This window comes from Equus caballus, chromosome 21 (genome assembly GCF_041296265.1).
Source record: "Equus caballus isolate H_3958 breed thoroughbred chromosome 21, TB-T2T, whole genome shotgun sequence".
NCBI classification, from domain to species: Eukaryota; Metazoa; Chordata; class Mammalia; order Perissodactyla; family Equidae; genus Equus; species Equus caballus.
This window is the reverse complement of record NC_091704.1, coordinates 66,406,829-66,425,761: the sequence shown is the minus strand read 5'-3', so window position 1 is coordinate 66,425,761 and position 18,933 is coordinate 66,406,829. Positions and strand designations below refer to the sequence as shown.

The 18,933-nt window shown below is 44.8% G+C and overlaps 1 protein-coding gene across 3 annotated transcripts in view; it reads left to right on the top strand.

The window, feature by feature from the left end:
- ADCY2 (adenylate cyclase 2) overlaps window positions 1-18,879 on the top strand; it is a 404,157-nt gene extending 385,278 nt beyond the window's left edge. Inside the window, exons 23-26 of one of the 3 annotated variants that reach the window (XM_023625864.2) lie at window positions 8,774-8,888; window positions 11,572-11,696; window positions 15,722-15,917; window positions 17,230-18,879. In XM_023625864.2, the coding sequence (XP_023481632.1) occupies window positions 8,774-8,888; window positions 11,572-11,696; window positions 15,722-15,874 (393 nt within the window). In that variant the 3' untranslated portion in view covers window positions 15,875-15,917; window positions 17,230-18,879. Of the gene's footprint in view, window positions 1-8,773; window positions 8,889-11,571; window positions 11,697-15,721; window positions 16,541-16,580 lie in introns of those variants that run through there. The other 2 variants (XM_023625863.2, XM_023625862.2) reach the window with 2 other exon arrangements.
- The last annotated feature ends 54 nt before the right edge of the window (window positions 18,880-18,933 follow it).

Genomic DNA, 18,933 nt, shown 5'->3' with positions numbered 1-18,933 from the left:
TCTGTCTTAGTCAGCTCAGCTGCGGTAACGAAACTCCACAGGCTGGCTGGATTCAACAATGGGCATTTATTTTCTCACAGCCCTGGAGGCTCAAGTCCCACTCAAGGTCCTTCAAGGTCCAGTTCCTGGGAAGACCGCTCTTCCTGCCTTGATGATAAGCCCCTGCTTGCTGGGTCCTCACAAGGCAGAGAGAGAAATCTTGGTGAGGAGGGGGTCAGGGCTTCAAGATACAGATTTTGGGGAGACACAATTTGGTTCACAGCCCTATCTTCATTTAAGATTTCAGTATTTAGTTCATTCTGGATTTTTCTGTGTTAATCTTGATTTTTGAAAACATGGCATTGGCAAGCTTTCTGGTGCCCTCTTACTTACACCTGAGATGAGTGCTGACTCTCCTCGCCCTCATCCCAGCCCTGACGAAGGTGGGGAGAGGAAAATAACATGTTGATAAATTTTAATGTGAATATTAGTTATTTTTATAAGAAATAAATGTCACTTTTTGCCTTTTGTAACCTACCTGAAATGAGTTTAAGACTTTGTTTCTCTAGTTATGAACAAAGAGTCTATTTGTTGTTTAAATATTTAGTTTGGCAACAAAAGACATTCAATTAGCAAAATTCGTAGGGTTTCTCAAAGAAGAAGATGTTTTTCTGAAGTCCAAAAAGAGGTGAAGTTATCTGAATAATAGCCTTTCGGTAATTGAGCTTTTATTTGTAATTACCTCTGCATTTTCTATATGCAGTGGCGGCATGCTTATCCCCTGGGAAAATACATGCACAGGAGCCTGTGGACACCCTGTAAGAGCAGTGCTTTTAGGCCTGCTTTTGTTTCGCTTCGTTTTTTTAATGAAACAGTGCGTTCTAATTTTAAAGCTTAAAGACAACATGACTAAATCCTTGGTTGCATTACGTGTAACAACTGATGGTTGTTTTTAAAGAAGCAGGCATTTGTCAAGAAATGAAACATTACGTTGAGAGTGGGCTTGCATCCTAACCCCACTCTCATCATTCCATGAGCATCTGCCTGATAAGCAGATGTTCTCTGATGGAATCCAGAGGTCAGTAGAAATGAGGAGCTGGCCCGCCTCAGTGGCCCTTCGTTTTACATCAGGACCTCACTCTCTTCCAAGCCCCACAGTTGCAGCCCCGTTTGTTCCTTGCCATGGCATTTAGACTTCAAGTCATGATAGCTAACTTGTAGTTACAGGTATGTTTTTCTTGACTAGTAGAGCATTTTTTTAAGAAAAAGAACATTTCACTAAAAAATTATCATTTCTAACTTCTCCTGAAAATTGGTAGAGTGTCTACCTGATCTTCTTTCCTGATGATAGCTGTCATCAACTGGAGCATAGAAGCAGCAGCTCCATTAGTCTTGGCATGTTCTCCCCAGTTTACCACAATCCACACCACTCCCTATTGCCTCATTTCCTCTGCTGCATTCCAGAGCCTCATCTACTTGCTCAACCTCTGAGGGGCTTTGCAGTCCCTATTGTCGAGGAAGCCCATCCTTCCTGCCCTAATCAAGGATTAGGATTGTCTTTGGTCTTAGTGATTATGTAAATAGTTTTGATCTTTTTCAAACAAGTTTGACTAAGAACTCAAGTCAAAACCAAAGTACAAAGATGAAAACTTTCATTTGAACCCATGCTTTGATTATATTATTGCATAATAAGCCATACCTTTAGCTTTTATTCACAATTTCAAATAGATTGACATCCATTGCCAGCAACACTTTGGAAGGAAATAACTTGTGGTTCCAGAAAAAGATAGAGGAGCAGAGAAGCACAAGGGAACAGGGAAATTTATTCTTTTTCAAGGTATGAGTCTTGGTGCTTATTAAACTTTTTTAAGCACTTTTATTATTGCTGTCTTTTAAATTATTTACTTATTTTACTTAAAATTATTATTTTAAAAATATTGAAAATGAATTTTTTATTTTATTTTATTTTATTTGTTTATTATATCCAAACAAATTTGATGACAGGCCGGGGTTGTGGGCTGAGGGAAGTTTCTAGTTTGTCATCACTACCTCCTGTTCCATCTGGTTCTTGCTGAGTTCACCCCATAGAGACCCCACTGCGGCTAGCACCAGCGTTTCTCCATTATTCTGTTCCCTCCAACTCCTGAGCCAGATTCCAGGCTCCGTGTGACCCATCATGGGATTCCTACACTCCTTCTCCCAGTGTATTAGCAAACGGAGCTGGCCAAGAAAGCTCTGAAAAATAAACAAGTCCCATCCACAGTCACTAACTCAGGTTGATGCCTCTATCCCTTCCTGAATTAGGAGCTCCCTGGCTCAGCTGATTGGGATTTTATTTAGCTAGTAGGTCATCTTGCAGGTGTTTTCTTTACTCCCTGTTGCAAGTGCCAGGTACTTGCTAATGACTGCCCTCCGGGGTTGGCAGTCTGGGGAAGGCATGTGCGCAAACAGCGATTCTGGTGCTAGGTGAGCACGGAGAGCCTCTGGGAATGTTAGAGGCGTCTTCATCTACTCAGGCGCCTATAACAAACTACCGTAGACTGGGTCACAAACAACAAACACTTATTTCTCACAGTTCTGGAGGCTGGGACATCGGAGATCAAGGCACCGGCACACCTGGTGGGAGCCTGTTCCTGGTTTGTTGACCGCTGTCTTCTCCCTGTGTCTTCTCCTGGAGGAGAGCAGAGAGAGAGGAAGCAAGCTCTCTCTAGTCTCTTCTTCTCAGGGCACTAATCCCATCAGGAGGGCCCCACCCTCACAACCTCATCTCCTCCCAAAGGCCCCACCTCCTCATACCGGCACTTTGGGAATAGGCTTCAACAGATTAATTTTGCGGGGGACACAAATGGTCAGCCCACCTCCCAGAGACTCTGCCAAGCTGACTAGGGAAGAAGTGAGGATCATTCTGAGATCTTCTCCTGCCTGTTTCATAGTAGCTAAAGCATACATTGAAACTAATAACCATAGTTCTCTTCACTGGAAAAAGTAGAAAATAGTTTTGGTTTGTGCTGAAATGAAAAGCAATAACCCAAAATTGCATATTTTTGTGCATACACCAAAGCTATCATGATGTGTGCTAAGTAGAGAGAAATTCCCTCTTACTTTCATGCCACTAATAAGAAACTGAAAACTGGAAGAAAACGAACTGTCACTCTTCACTGTACATACTGAGAATCTCGAAGACACTTAAAATGTCAGACACTTAGGTTGTCCTCAAAGCCGTCCATCCCTGTAGGATGCTCAATGTGTGGAAAGAGGGAAAAGTAGTAAACTAGGGCATAAGGCAGTTTCCTACTGACATTTTCCTCCTGGATGCTTGTCATGGCAAGCAGAGTGATACGCTTCTTTAAACTGTCATACAGGAAACTAAGTAAACCCTGAGCCCGGGGGACACAGGCTGATGTTGCCTATATCAATTCATTTCATTTTAACTACAACCCTGTGAAAGAGGTAGTTGTTGTCCCATTTCACAGATGAGGAAACTGATGCCCAGAGAAGTTAAGTGACTCAGCCAAGGCCACACAAGGCTAAAGATTGTAGAACATGGAGCTGAACCCATTTTTGTTTGACTCAAAAGCTCTGGCAGATATTTAGTGAACTTCTTACCTTCAGACAAGCAGCGGTCAGAGTGTACACAATGATGCTGGGGAGATAAAGGAAGAGGTGATTGGGAGAAGCATGTCCATGGGAGATGGACTTAGGAGCGGAGGGATTGGGATAGAGGGGGTAAAGAAGAAGCCCAGGCCATTGGAATCTCAGATTTAGGGATTTGAAATTGATGATGCCATCTGCAAAAGGAAGAGAGAGTCAAGAACAAGAGTTGTCTTGTGGGAGATTAAATAATAATATTCGTTTTAGGTACAGAAGTTTGAGTTTGCACTAAGACATCCAATGAGAATTTCAGTCATCCGCATGGGTGGTGGCCAGTCCCAGAGCCATTATGAACAATTCTTGGGTAGAGTTCTCTATCAGCTGAATATCTCTTAGACCCATCAGCCAGCCCACGTGTCGCCATTTTATCAGCAAGAATATTGAGGAAAGCTGCTTACCCATTTGTGTACATGTTTGTGCATATTTTATTTAAATTTCTCCCTTAGGAAGCTTACAAAAATAAATGCAATGCAAAAGTATTTTAAAATCAATCAACTAAAGTAGAAGGAACTTGAAAGATAAGATAGAAAGAAAGATGAGGATGATACATAAAATGCAAATAGCAACGTCCTGTGTTCTAGATGCTCACAGGGAAGGAGGCAAGATGGCAAAGTTGTTAAGACTGAGGACCCCGGAGTCAGACTGTCTGGCTGCAAAGCCTGGTTGTGTGGTTGTGTCACTTACCCAAGTGATAAACCTCTCTGGGTTCCTTTTCCCCACCTGCACAACAGGGATAAAGAGAGGAAGTCCTGCATGGGAGTCATTGTGAGGATTACACACATACATACATGCACGGCTGCTAGTATTAGTTCTGAAATTTCCAGCAGTCAACACAAGTACTATGTTTCAGTGTTCATATCTTAAGGTCAACTCACTCATTCATTAATATATTTGAAAACCAGACCAAGGCAGTTGGAGTTGGGCGCTCCACTGGGCCCCTGCGCCAGCTCTAATAAATAGGCCCTCAGACATATGCCGATGGGTCTAGAGTGAAGACTGTTTCGTAACTTCCTCATGGAAAATGGTTTAAAATGTTGGGGGCGGGGATGTTTGCCAGAACACCCCTTAATGTGTATTTAACCAAGTGCATTCTCCGGCAGAGTGAAATCATTTGGAGAGCAGTGAGAGTCCAATTTAATCCAAATTTATTGACTCTTTGGCCTAGCAATCAGGCTGTTTCCCATAAATATTATTCCATGCCTCAGAGTTTTGGTAAACACTGAGACGTTGTGAGCTCCAGTTGTGTTCTCCAACAAGTGCCTGAAACTCAGGTGTCATGAGCCGACAAGTGAGGGCCGCTCTTCATGCGGTGAAGGTCGGCTCACCTGGGAGAAGGCAGGTGGCCCCTTCAGAGAACAGTGAAGTCTGCTCACATCTCCCAGAGCTCCAGGCAGGAGAAGCTGCTGCTAAGACAGCAGTTCTAAATCTTCAAAATCAGACCAACACCAGCTTGGCAGGTGCTCAGTGACTATTTGATGGATGGAAGAAGGGGAAAGAGGAGAGGAAAGAGAGGAGAGGAGAGGAGAGGAGGCACATGTGTTAATTTTAGCCTAAAAAACTACCTCACTTGTTACCAAACAGTCCCTTGGATGACCAGAGCACCTCGATAAACGTGCATTTACTTTAAGTAGTGTTCCTTGCTGGCAAAAGTTCTGAAACAAACAGCTTGCAAAACGTGTTCCAGGGAAGCGAATGAGTCATCTCACTGTGTGGCCGGAAGTCAGTTAAATATTTGGAGACATCCAGCAGAAGTTATTTGGATCACGGGAGAAAGCGCTACTTCATACTGTCATCAAATATTTATCAAAAGCTCAGTTCTAAGGAGTTTTGAAATGAACTGAGTTCTTCTAGGGACCGAGCATAATATTTTCTGGGGTTTACTAAGCTCAAATGAGTTGCTTGCATTGCATTTAAACCCCGCTCCCAGAACTCAGTCTCTTCATTTGTCGCTGAGGTCGCATAAAACCTCCAGTTTAATCTCACTGTGTGAAAACAGACTGCACCATAATTTATCAGGGAGTGAGCTGGTTTGCTGCCCCTTGATTCGGTAAAAAGCAAACCATTCCTCCCGTGGCCAATCTGTTCTCCTTGCTAGGACAGTGTAATTTTTACTGCCACGGGATTCTGCCTGTTGATTTAACAGCGTGTGCTTCCCATTAAGGAGAAAGATGTTTTCTAACTGACTGCACAAACCTCCAAATCATGTTTTCCCCATCAGTCATGAGACAAGAAATATTAGCCCTTGGGGCCAACCCAGCGGTGTAGTGGTTAAGTTTGCATGCTCTGCTTCAGCAGCCCGGGGTTCGCCAGTTTGGATCCTGGGCACGGACCTGGGCCACGCTCATCAAGCCATGCTGAGGTGGTGTCCCACACAGAAGAACTAGAAGGACCTACAACTAGAATATACACTATGTACTGGGGCTTTGCAAGGGAAAACAAAGAGGAAGTTTGGCAACAGATGTTAGCTCAGGGCCAATCTTCCTCACCAAAAAGCATGCCTTTAAGAAAAAAGAAAAAGGAAATATTAGCCCTGATAGAAAAGCGTAATTGTTCTCCAGAAATGACTCTTTGTATTTTCACCAGTTAGTGGCAGTTGGCTTCATAGTTCCAATTTTAAAAATCATTTGGGTTTTCTCCCAAAATTTTAAATGGAGGATTTATGGCAACAGTAGTATTTCATTGGTCTTTTTCTAGAATGACATAAGTCACCTGAGGAAAGGAGGAACTCTGTCTCTGAATCAGAAACTTACTTTCTCTTCTCCATTTATATTACTTAGTGTGTGGTCTCTACTGGGAGCAATTTTGCCCCCTAGGGGACATTTATTAACGTCTGGAGACACTTTTGGTGTCACAACTGGAAGGGGAGGTGCTCCTGGTGTCGGGTGGGAGGCAGGGACCCTGCTCAACATCCTACAGTGCACGGGACACTCTCCATCCGCCACAACAGAGAATTATCCCCCAGATGTCACCACTGCCAAGGTAGAGAAACCTGCATCAGTGCTCTCCTTCGTCCATCGCTGCGCACAAATGCTGTGGGGATTTGCATTGCACGAGGCTGAATAGCCCTCTTGTCATCTGCATTTTCCTTTGGTTGTTACCTTGGTTTCCTCCATCTCCCTGTCATCTTGAATAAGCAGTTCTCGTCCACTTTCCTTCTCACTCATCCCTATTGAAACCCTCAGTGTTGGTTTTCATCTTCACCCTCTGTAGACAATGCTCCCCCACCGTGGTTGGTCACCAGGTGCCTCCTCTTTGATTGCCCCCAAAAGCTTTTTCCATCTCTGATTGGGCTTCTCGGGGGCCCAGTGGGATTAAACCCTCGTCCCAGAAGTCCAGTTCTGTTTCTCCTACTCTCTTCTCAAGTACTCCGGTGTCCTTTACTGACGCCCCACTTCCCTCCCACGGCCCACCTGGGGCGCTCCCAGCTCACCCTCTAAGATTCTGTCCTTTTCTTCCCTTGCAGCCCTCCCCCACTTTAGTGGATGGTGGCTGATCCCTCCTGAGTGCGTGCTCCCCAGCTGAGCATCAATTGGCTTTGACCTCCCACCAAAGCTTGTTGATTCTCTCTCTTCCTCCCAGCCACTTCCTCTTGGCTCCCCCACCGTTAACCTAAGTGTTGTCTCTCCATAAACATTTATCAAGTGCTTCTCCTGTGGCAGACACTTTCTCATTGTGGAGACACAGATTAATAGAACATAGTCTCCGCCCTTGTGGTGCTCACAAACTAGTGAGGGGGACAAAAGAAAGACCACACTGATTTTAGTACTGAGGTGGACATCCGTATCGCAAGCCACAGATGCACAGGCAGGCCTGCCGGCAGAGCTGGGACTGCATTTCTCTAGGCAGGCTGAACAGAGGCTGTGCTCCAAACCGTCTTGGTGCACCCAATCATTAAATATTGGGGGAGCAGGAACCTTCAGGACATGTAAATACATTTTGTGAGTTATATACATATACTAATAATCTATTTTTACAATATAACCAGAAATAGAAATTATTTAAAGATCAACTTCAAAAATAAACAAAAATATAGTTAGGTGTTACAAATGAATGACAAATGTAAATTAGCAACAGGAATAATAAATATGAATTAATAGTAAATAGAAATTTCCACTTATTTTCATTGGAAACCTTGCCCTTTTCTTCTCCTTCAGCTCCATACGTATGATAGCCCTATTCCTCAAGGGATGAGAAACACCCAGACACGAGGAAAGGCGGAAAATTGTTACCTCCTGTGTTAGTTTGCTCCAGCTGGCCTAACAAAGTGACACAGACCTGGTGCCTTAAACAATAGAAAGTTATTTTCTCAGAATCCTAAAGGCTGGCAGTCCGAGATCAAGGTGCCCACAGGGTTGGTTTCTCCTGAGGCCTCTCTCCTTGGGTTGTAGGTGGCCGTTTTCTCACCTGTCCTCACATGGTCTTCTCTGTGTGTGTGTGTGTCGGTACCCTAATCTCTACACACAAGGACAGCAGTCATACTGGATTAGTCATACGGATGACCTAATTTAATCTTAATTACATCTTTAAAGACTCCATCTCCAAATACAGTCACATTCTGAGGTTCTGGGATTAGGACTCCAACATACACATTTTGAGAGGGACACAGTTCAGCACCCCAGAAGGGGCAAAAGGAGGGAGCGGTGTTTCCAGACCCAGGGAGAGCTGTAGCAGATGACTGGTGGGGAAGAGGAGGAGGGATTCCCCTCACCCCTCTCTGCTCCCGCCCCTGAACCGCCCCCTGGCCCTCCCACTGGTAAATCCAACAGGAAACAAGAGGACAGGAAGTGCAGGCCCTGGAGGTCAGCCTCCCGGAGCCAGAACCCCTTGGACAAGGGTGTGAGGGGCAACAGGGAACACGCAGCCAGCCCTTCCCCAAGGTGGCTCCTGGTTGGCGATTTCTGGGTTAAAACAGTGTAGGCCCTGCTCAGGGTCTTCTAGGGTTTCATGTCTCCCCCTGGCACAAAAATGAATTTGGACACAGTGCTTCCTTGAGATGAGAATTAATTCTTACAAAACGTCTGCAGTGCATCAGGCGTCATCATTCGTAAGCGTTCCTTTGGGGCCGGAGTCCAGGTTTGTGACTGAAGGGAGTCCTTCCCGCTGGTTGAGCTCTAACCCGGTCTGCGTGTTGGTCTCTCCTCAGGAGCCCGAGAGGCAGTACATGCACATAGGCACCATGGTGGAGTTCGCCTTTGCGCTGGTGGCCAAACTGGACGCCATCAACAAGCACTCCTTCAACGACTTCAAGTTGCGAGTGGGTGAGTTGTGCCGAGATCTGCTTTCGGTTGTGGAGAAGGAGTGGAACAAGGAATAAGTTCTCAGGAAATGTCAATCATCCTTGCCATGTTGGAGTAAAACAATGACAAATGTGTCCTTAGAGCTGCAGGACTGGCTTGCAGGTGGAAGGACTCAGGGAAATTATGAGCCCCTGAGGCACTTTTGTACAAATTAGAAAAAAATATCTTCTTTGGGTGGACTCAGGCTGCAAGCACTTGGGTTAGCAAGTGGCCTGTGAACTGGATTTCAGTCCCACTACCCTTGTCCTTCCAGCTAGGGTCCCTCGGCAAGCCGTGGCATGTATAGCCTTAAGCTGTCCTGAGGAGCTGGTTTAAGCCATGGGCTATAAGCCGCTCCATTATTTTATGGACTGCTGCCAATGAAACAGGGACCCACCACAGGCTATAAGATGCATCCAGACTTCGGAGATGTAGAAATAAAAAAAAAATCTTAGAATGATTCAAATAGTCACACACTCCTGGCGTCACAACTTCCAAGAACCCCACACGTGTGTGCTAGGTGCTCAAAAAGCTGCAGCTTTTCAGATTGCATGTTCAAATCTGAGAGAAAAAGCCAACTTTCTTTCAAGTGAAAAAAAATTTCTAGTAAGTTCTTCCCTTACTTTAGGTTGATTCTTGAGCATGTTCCATGCTTATGTGCCTTTTACAAATGTCTATCAAAAAAACAAAAAGAAGTGTGTTTGAAGCCCTCAGGTTCGCACACAGCTGCCTTGTGATGTGTGCAGTTACTTGCAGCCATTCGTGATCTGTAAGAGCTTCTTTGACCATTTTATGTTTTTCTTGGTAACATTTTGCTTCTTCTGAAAGCAAGTCCGTGTAAAAGTAGTTCTTTTAACAAATTTCTTCTGAATGGCTTTTCACTCCTTTTGCATACAGATTTTAACGTTTTAAAAAATCCCAATATTTAGGGCTATTTTCTTCTTTTGTTCTGCATATGTTCTGAATTTTAAAACCCAGAAATATTCCACATCTTTTGAGCAAATGGTATTCTCTTCACCATATGTATGTCCTGTTAATCATCAGCATCTGGACACATTTTCTTTACACTCTCTCACCCCCATGCACAGTGGACCTTTATCCAGGCTCTACTGTATACAAATGTGAGTAGCGCCAGGCGGGCAGGAGGCCACCCCGTCAGCCGGCTGACCACATCAAGCGTGGAGGTGTCCCTTTGACCCTGGAACTTCTCTATTGTTTTGACAGCTTCAAAACTGGGCTTCTCAAACTTTCATACTGCCCTGCTCTAAAAAAAAAATCTATCGTGTGGCAGAATGACCCCTCTATTGTCAAACATATAGGGACCAAAATCATTGCTCTTCATTGTGAGGTGGAACAGGGATGATTATTTGTGAGTCACATGTGTACATCCAAAGCACAGTGTTCTTGGTCTGGACCATAATAATATTTTCCAAATTAATGAGCAATTGATTGAATGGACCTCCGATTCAATACCTATTATTGAGTGCTTCCTTTATACTGATTATTGAGTAACGATTAATACCTATGCACTCACCCCACATGCCAGCTCTTTTAGATTTCTAAGGAAGCCTAAGCTCAGTGTTTCACCTGGCCTTTGAGTCTGCCTTTCCCCAAACCCTCGGCCTCTCCCAGGTGGCCGCTTCCCTGCCCCACCTTGGTGCATGGCGCCTTCCGGTAGCACTTCACTGTAGGAACTCAGAACAGTAATATTGCACCCCCAAAAACGATGATTCAAATAAGAAGAATCGAATTCACTTTTGACATCCTTTTCTGCACATCAAGCCTAAAAGCAGTCGGTTAATGGGAACCACAAATCAAGCAGATGCCTGCACTAATAGAGATCGCCCCATTGCCGGCGATCATCAGTCCAGGCTTTCTCCCTTTCCCCGAGCTGTTGAGCAAGCAGGACTCAACAGTCAGAAGAAACGCTGATGGCAGAGGGGGCTGAGATCACCAGCCAGCTGCTCGAATGAACTATTTGGGATGTCTAAAGCAGAGGTGTGAGTTTTATTGAGTACTGCACAAAAGCAAAGGAGAATTTCTCTCTCACCTCTTGTGAGCCTTGGACAATTAGGTGGACCAGTGTTTGTATGGCACTTCCTGCCTGTCTTTCCACTGCAAAGAGGAAGCCTGGCCTCAGATCTGTAACAGGCTGTAGAACCATGCAGTTCAGCAGTGGGAAATGAAATCTCTCAGAAACACCCTCCATAATCAAGGGTTTCCTTGCAAAAAAAAACCCCACAAAAAAACCTTCCATAAAAGTGCATTAACTCATTGAAAAGAAAAGAAAAATATATGTATATTTCAAAATTAACGTTAAGTACAAAAGTAATGGAATACAATATAATGATCATTTCTTCCTTAAGACTATATAGCAACATAGAAAAATAATTATATCACAATGTTCACTTTTTTAAAACATAATTTTATGTTATTATGGAATAATGATAAATGGACATATAGCATGAATCAAGGTCCAGAAGGGAAAAAAGGACGAACATAGTTTTAATGTTTTTGAGATGATAGAGGAGTAATTTTTCTTTGCTCTAGGGTTCTATGAGTTGGCTTAATCTTTGTTCAGTAGTGATGATTCAGGAACGTTCTTATAAAACTTTTCTGTTTAAGACAGTTACTATCATTTGAATCCAATTCTGATGTGCCACAGGTATTAATCATGGACCTGTAATAGCTGGTGTAATTGGAGCTCAGAAGCCACAATATGATATCTGGGGCAACACTGTAAATGTGGCCAGTAGGATGGATAGCACCGGAGTTCTGGACAAAATACAGGTAATTCAGTCTGCTCTGTCATCATTGGCCAGGTCTGTCCTCTTGGAAACCATAAATAAGTGTATAATAATGACAATAATATATTAAAACAAAGGAAAGAAAGTAAACCTTGAAATTTACTTGATCCTTTTTATTATGGAAATGTTAATTAGTTTCTGCACTGTTAACACAATAAAAATTGTAATAATGTAATATTGCATTTGTGAAGGTAAATGACCACAACAACCAACATGGCGGTATGACAGCCTGGGTGTGAAGTCCAGGAGGGAACCCCTCCCTCCCGTTCCCTCTCCCAGCCCCTACACCCTGAAACAGGCTTTACAAGGGAGAGAGATCATATAACCAAAACTAGACATAACCTTCTGCCCTCCTCTCCAGGATGGCCGAATTGGGAGGAGGATTGAAGGAACCAATGAGGGAGAGGCAAGAAATGAAATTAAGGGTGATATGAAATGACAGTACTAAATTGTACTAGCATGGGATGTGGGCATCTAGAAATGACTGGAAGGTTTTAGAATCTACCCAAGACAGAGAAAGCCAAGATCTGACAAATTAAAAGCTGTGATGAATGCATGCACCTGCTTGGGCACAGTACCAGACTCCTAGAACAAAAGACCAACCTCTCCAAATGAGAAGGGGGTGTATGTGTGTCTGTGCTGAACTTTCTATTTGCCTCACTCTCAAAAAACAATGGTTCCACATTTCACCCCAGACATGTATTCTGGAAGATAAATTCCTGCCAAATGGCAAATTTGTATGAAAATCACTGGACACAATAGGCTATGTTGATTTTTTTCTCCTTTATGCAGAATTCGGTGAGCCCCTATACTGTGTGTCTCAGCTCGTCCAAGGTCCTCAAATAACCTTGCCTCCAAAAGTTATGATGGAGACTTAGAGTCCTTTATTAAATCTGTAGAAGACATCAGCACCAGTATCATCAAGAACAGGCTTTCATTTATCCTCTGCTTACCTCCTGGCCTTTCACACTATTTCACTCCTTCATCCAAGATGGTTCTATTTCTGTGGCCTTGCTAAAGCATATCTTTAATTTTACATGGAAGGTGACGAACATTACTTCTAAGGGTTCACCTTCTTCTGGTCAGATTATTAGCCCACAGTTACTGAAAAGTAAGCAGCCATCCTACAAAGAGAAGGGAGAGATAAAAGAGAAAAGTGACAGGAGGAGGAGAGGAAATTTTCCAGGCCTTCCCAGTCAAACTAACCATTGCCAAGAGAAAAGAGACAACTTGCTCTGCTCACGAGATCCAACCCAGAGGAAACTCTCAACAGAAATGGGGCTCCTCTGAGTGGGCTGGAGCTGTGGTCACTGTCTGTGGAGACAGACCAGTTGCCCACCCTTGAGAGGAAGGGGCTGCCATCTTGGCAGCCTAGTCTAATCCTGCCCTGATGACACCATGGCTTCTAGGCCTTTCTACATGCCCATCACTGGTCGCTTCCAATGCCCAGGGATGCTCCAGCAATCCTGAGTGGTTTTCTGTTTGGGACGGGGAGAGGCAAGCTTCTACCAGGGCACACTTTCCCACCTGTAGGCCGACTTAGGCCTCCACCACACACCTAGAACAGAAGAGGGATAGTAGTTTCAATGTTCTTCACCACTCTCCAAGCTGTTTTCAAGCACTTGAGATAAGTATCAAAAGCAATATAAGAGAGCCTGGTCAGGGACAGCGCTCCCTCCTGGAGATCGTAAATCCCCTACAGGTCACTGTTTAAAATGGGTTTGAGCTCATGCGTGTCTCTAAGAGGATACTGGGCATCGTAAAACTCCATGTGATTTAGTGCAGAGCAGCCACCTGGACAGTCTCTTTGCTCTCTGAGCCCCAGGGAGGAAATTAGCTAGGTTGCTCCCTGTCAAGAGTGAAGTACTTGCAGGCCTTTGTGTGCTCACTCAGCCCAGCAGCTGGAAGGTTCGCATCTGGGTAGGTTTTCTTCTTCTGAGGCTGGAGCTCACTCCAGCTCCAGGAGCCTCTCAGTCCTATTGATGTGCAAAACACGTCGTTAAATGCCAGGAAAAATAAAAAATGAGAGGGAGACCATTAAAAGCTTTTCCTGGGCCTGAGGAACAGGTTCTCTTTATTAAAGAGCATTACACTCCCACCAGGCTTTCTAGCCTGGAAGCCCAAAGAATTCGTGCCCAGCCAGGCTTCCCCTGGACTTGGAGAAATAATAGCTTGTGTTAATCGGGAGATGACTCCCTCCTCCCCGATTCATGGTCATTGTGTGGTTAGTGTTACAAATACCAATGGATAGCTAAAAAAAGCCAGTGGGGATTCTTGGCACCAATAAATACTTCAACTGCAAAATTAACTTTCAAGGCTCCAAAAGATGTGTTTGTTCTCTGCGTGGAAGGTCAGAAGTCAAATGCCTGGAGCATTCTCAAGTGCTGATTGCCCCTAAGCGCTCTGATAGGAGAACACATTTGTAATGTGAGTTTCTCAACTATGGCCATATTCTTTCAGTCCTTGTCCAGAATCCAAAGTCCTTCCTGTGCTGCTGGCTTCGCCCTCCAGCTACACTTGTCCTCCCCTGGGCCGGGTCAGGGGAGAGGAGGACATCAGCATCTGGCACCTGGGTCCCCTTTTCCTTCCTTGAGGCCTCACTCAGCCCTCCAGCCCAAGGAGGCTGGTTCATTGCTGCTGCCATTGCCCCCACCACTGCATCGCCCCCCGACAGTGCCCACAGCAAAAACAAAATTGTGGTGTAGCATTGCTGTGTTGTCCACAAGCCTGCCTAGCACATGTGCGTCACCCACATGCCCAAGGGGACTGGGGCCCCACAGGTTCCCTTGTGGCAGCCACATCCACTTCCTCTGATGAAATGGGAGAAAATCTCTCCTCCTCTGCTTTTTTACATGGTTCCAAAGCAGTGTGATCAGGGGTTTCTGGGAAAACAGCTCCCTCTATCTCTGCTCAAGACCCAGATACCTCCTAGGGGACCTGGCTGGGGGACCATGTTCCTGACTAGTGGGTCTTCTCTCACCTCAGGAGCTAAGGCCTCATTCTTGGCTGCATCTGTGCATGTCACCCGTCCTCTGCCTCAGAAAATGTCTCTTGCAGGAGGCTTCTCTGACACTCAAGCAGACAGACCGAGGCCGGGGCTGCCGTCCCCACAAGTTGAGCACAGCGCAGGTTCAAGCTGAGATGCTGCAGACTCAATACCCGACAAGGCACCTCCCTCAGGGAGAGAAGCTGTCCTACCCAGCAGGCCCTGGACGTGATTCAGCAGCTGGGGTCCTTGCCTCCTGGTGCAATGGCAGGAAATCGCAACCCTTGTCACATGAACAGGCTGCAAGGGAGGGGCTCACTCCTTTTGTCATCTCATGTCAACCCACTGAAGTGAGGAAACTCTCAGGACCTGACTGAGTGTCCCGCCCACGCGCAGGCTAGTGCAAATGCCTAGTGTTCTTTAGTTTTAGGCCATTGTATTCATGTGCGTTAAACTGAAACACGTGGCCACTGGCAGGAGCTGACTGTGCCTCTTCTCAGTGTTTTCTTCCATCTTTACTGAAATCTATTAATATTATTTCATGAAATGATATTCATGACAATTTGTAAACATCATCCAAAATTCAACCACTCCCAAAGTATGTTGATTTATTTTGTTCTCCAGGTCTGTTATATGTGAATACATAATCTTCACATGGTTGAAATCATAGCAGGGATCCAGGCTTAAGTCTGCTTTTTTGGGGTAAAATGTTCCACATTATTCCATCATCTCATCCGTGATATTGATCCTGTGACAGCATCCTCGTGGACTTAACCCTGGAGATTACTTGAATTTTAGGTGTTTCCGGTTTTTCACTGTCACAGCACTGAATTAAACATTGTCCCTAAATTTTTTTTCTTCTCATGGATTATTCTCTCTCCTACTGCTTTCTCAGGAGTGGAATTAATGGGTCAAAGCAAGTGAACATTTTTTGGTTCTTTGTCCTTGTAGTGTAATGACCTTTCAAAAGCCTGTGTCAATATATGCACTTGACACTTTTTCATGTGTCAATCTGCTTCTAGGTTACTGAGGAGACGAGCCTCATTCTGCAGACCCTGGGATACACGTGCACATGTCGAGGAATAATCAACGTGAAAGGAAAGGGGGAACTGAAGACATACTTTGTAAACACAGAAATGTCGAGGTCCCTCTCCCAGAGCAACCTGGCTTCCTGAAGAGTCGCCTTCATTTTGGCAAGAAGACTGTCGTTTCAGGAAGGTACAATGCACTTTCTGACTGCAACTTTTGTCCCTCGTTTTTGATGTGCGTGCTCTGTTCTGTCCTCTGGAGCCTTTGCAGACTTGTCCCCATGACCCGGTGGCATACCGTTTGGTGTCTGATGTGTGCCAAGATCGCTCTGCCACTTGCACTGTGCTTACTCCTAAGCAAAAGGAAGAGGAGTGTGCGTTATAGGAGAAAAGCATTCAAAGAACTAACAAAGACGATAGAGGTGAAACAAACAAAAATTCTTAAGGCAATAAAACTAGGGGGTGTATATTATCTTCGGTGCATGTTCTTTTCTGGAAAATATGGTAGCTCGCCAACCGCATCCGCTAGTCTGATATTAAAACACACAGTATTTGTGAATAAGTTGATTCTGTCACCTCACATGGAATTTGACTGTGTTCATCCACGTGTCCATTGCCAGTGGCTGTCTAAGGGCCCCAGCTGGGATCCCTGGCTGTCACCTTGCTCTGTTGTGTCTCGTACCAGCAGCACGTAGCCATCTATCACCAGAATTAGTTCTCACTACCTAGGAACAGTTTTGTACCAAACGCGTCTGATGTTTTGATGCCATTGTCTTTTGTAAGGTTAATTCATTAAAAGTTTTATGTACTTTGGTTTATAGTCTGTATCTTTTTCCTCCCTTTCTTCCTGCAGTTTGCTCTAGAATTGAGGTTTGTTTTCCATTCACTGTCCCTGTGGACAGTTGTTTCAGAAAAAGTCCTCCAGAAGCAAAGATTGAGATATCCTTGAGTAATTCAGACCAGGACAAATTTTGTGATGCAGATCATTGGTTAGGCAACTCCGTGGAAAGAAAGAAAGCATGCTCGATGTGTCACGTGGTCTAGTTTTCATGTTGGCATCTCTAGAAAACATTTTCAGGAAAGAATATTTTAATAGTAAAAAGATTCTGCTAGCAACAGCACCCCTCCGTCCACGTACTCTGGTTTAACTTAATTCTTTGGGAAAGCATCAGACACAGGCTGCATGAGTCATTTGGAATTGACCGTGTACATCAGCATTTACAATAGCTTGAACTAACTGGAGCTGCTAAGCCCCACAAGCTGCCTATTATGTCTGAGGAGGCTTAAGAAGGCACCAAGCCAACGTCTATGCAGTTTTGAAGAGAGAAGAACTGGAAAATTTTGTTCTTATAAATCCAACTCTAAGTTTGGGAGTTTTCTCATACATAAAGAAATCATACTTTGCCAAAGGGTGAAAAATAGAGCAATTGTCTATAATCTCCTGTTTAAAAGCAAAGCTGCAAATACCAGCCTGGTTGAGCAACCTTGGTTTCTTTCCATAGCTCCAGGCCAGCCTCTGTAAGAGGTAGAGGACCCCGAGGATGCATTAGGAAGCAGCTTCTTCCTGGGAACTCAAACTTGAAACACGAACGCTCGATTTGACTCTTGACTCTGAGTTTTCACTAGCTGTGTGACTCTCAACACGTCTCTCAATTTCTCTTAGGAGTATTTTTCTCATTGGTAGCTGACGGGATCAGGTCGGATTAAAAGAGCTAATGACCATGCGAGAGCCTGGCAGGCGCCCAGGGCTTCCTCCCGCCAGCACCTTCGCAGCACGGCCACGGCTGCCCTGCCAGGACTTGGACTCACTCTCGGTTAAAAGCACTTATCGAAACTGATAACTGGCCTTCCTCTCTGAAGTGGCAAGACAGCATGACTTGTTCAATTGTCTGCCTCAATCAGGAATTTTTTGATCCCATAGTTGCAATTCAGCATTGGCCTTAATACACCTAATTCTCCAAAAAGGTGAAAGAAGAAAAATAATATAAGGGCATTTCTCTTCAGTCTAACCAAAATCTGGACTCGGATGCCCTAGGGTTTCAGTGACTTCAGACTGGCCTTGTGTATCATTTGTAACAATGATCAGCAGCTGCGCCTCCTGGATTCTTCCTCCCTTAGAGCCTATAGTACCCATCCAGGGTGCTTAGTGTCACCTGCCCTTAGTAGACACCCATAGCCTGGTGATTCACCAAGCACTCTTAAACATGCTCACCCCACCACCCCCTGGCCTGGGATGTGCTGAATTTGGAGACAAGAACTCAAAAGAACTGTTTTCTTCCCAAAGCTGTATCGCCAGTCTTATCAAACAAGACTTGCTAAAGCAAAGTCACCACCAGAGTCCACCTTGCAAACGTCTGTGCATACACGGGTCTCTCAAAGTGTGATCTCCAGCCAACAGCATCAGCGTCACCCAAGAACTTGTTAGAAATGTGCATTTTCAAGCCCCAACCCAGACCTGCTGGCCGTGTTTTTGATAAGTTCTCCAGGAGATTCTGATGCCCCATCAAGCCTGCAGCCCCCCAGGCCCTGCGTTTTACAAGAGAGGAAGCAGGACAGAGAGGTCAAAGGGCTTGTCCAAAGTCTCCCTGTTGATCAATGACGGAGACAAGAGGAGTATGAAGAACTTCCTGTCCCCTGAAATCTGGAAGTGGGACTTCTGGGCGAAGCTCCTTAAGGTCTGGCAACTACAACATTCGGGTGAGCAAATCACGCGAACAAGTGGATTTGCAGTTCACTTCCATCAGCCCTGCAGCCTTGGCGGCAGGTGAGAGTGTGTCCTCAAAGCCCTCCCTAACCTCTAAGTCTGGGAGGAAGCCCTGTCTCGTGGACAACACCCCGAGTCCAGCCCCCTGAAAACGGCAGTATTTTTAATACATCTATTTAGAAATGTCTACATCGTCGCGAATCCTCCATACTGTTCTTTTTCTCAACTCAGTGTGCTTTCCTAAAGACAGCAACCACTCTGCTTTCCAAGAAACGTTGACTCATGGTGGAAATTTGATAAATCAAAACAAATTCTTTTAATATGTGTTTCTCCTTGATAAGATGACTAACAAGCATTTGTTGATCAGCTTTAAGTTGTAAATGTCGAGCTGCCAAGAGAAATACAGTCAGTTTTCCCTTGCTGCCTAGTAAATGTCTTTTGAAACCTGGCCCAATTCAAGCCCTGCTTTTTAAAAGTAGTAGAGGGGCTGGCCCTGTGGCCG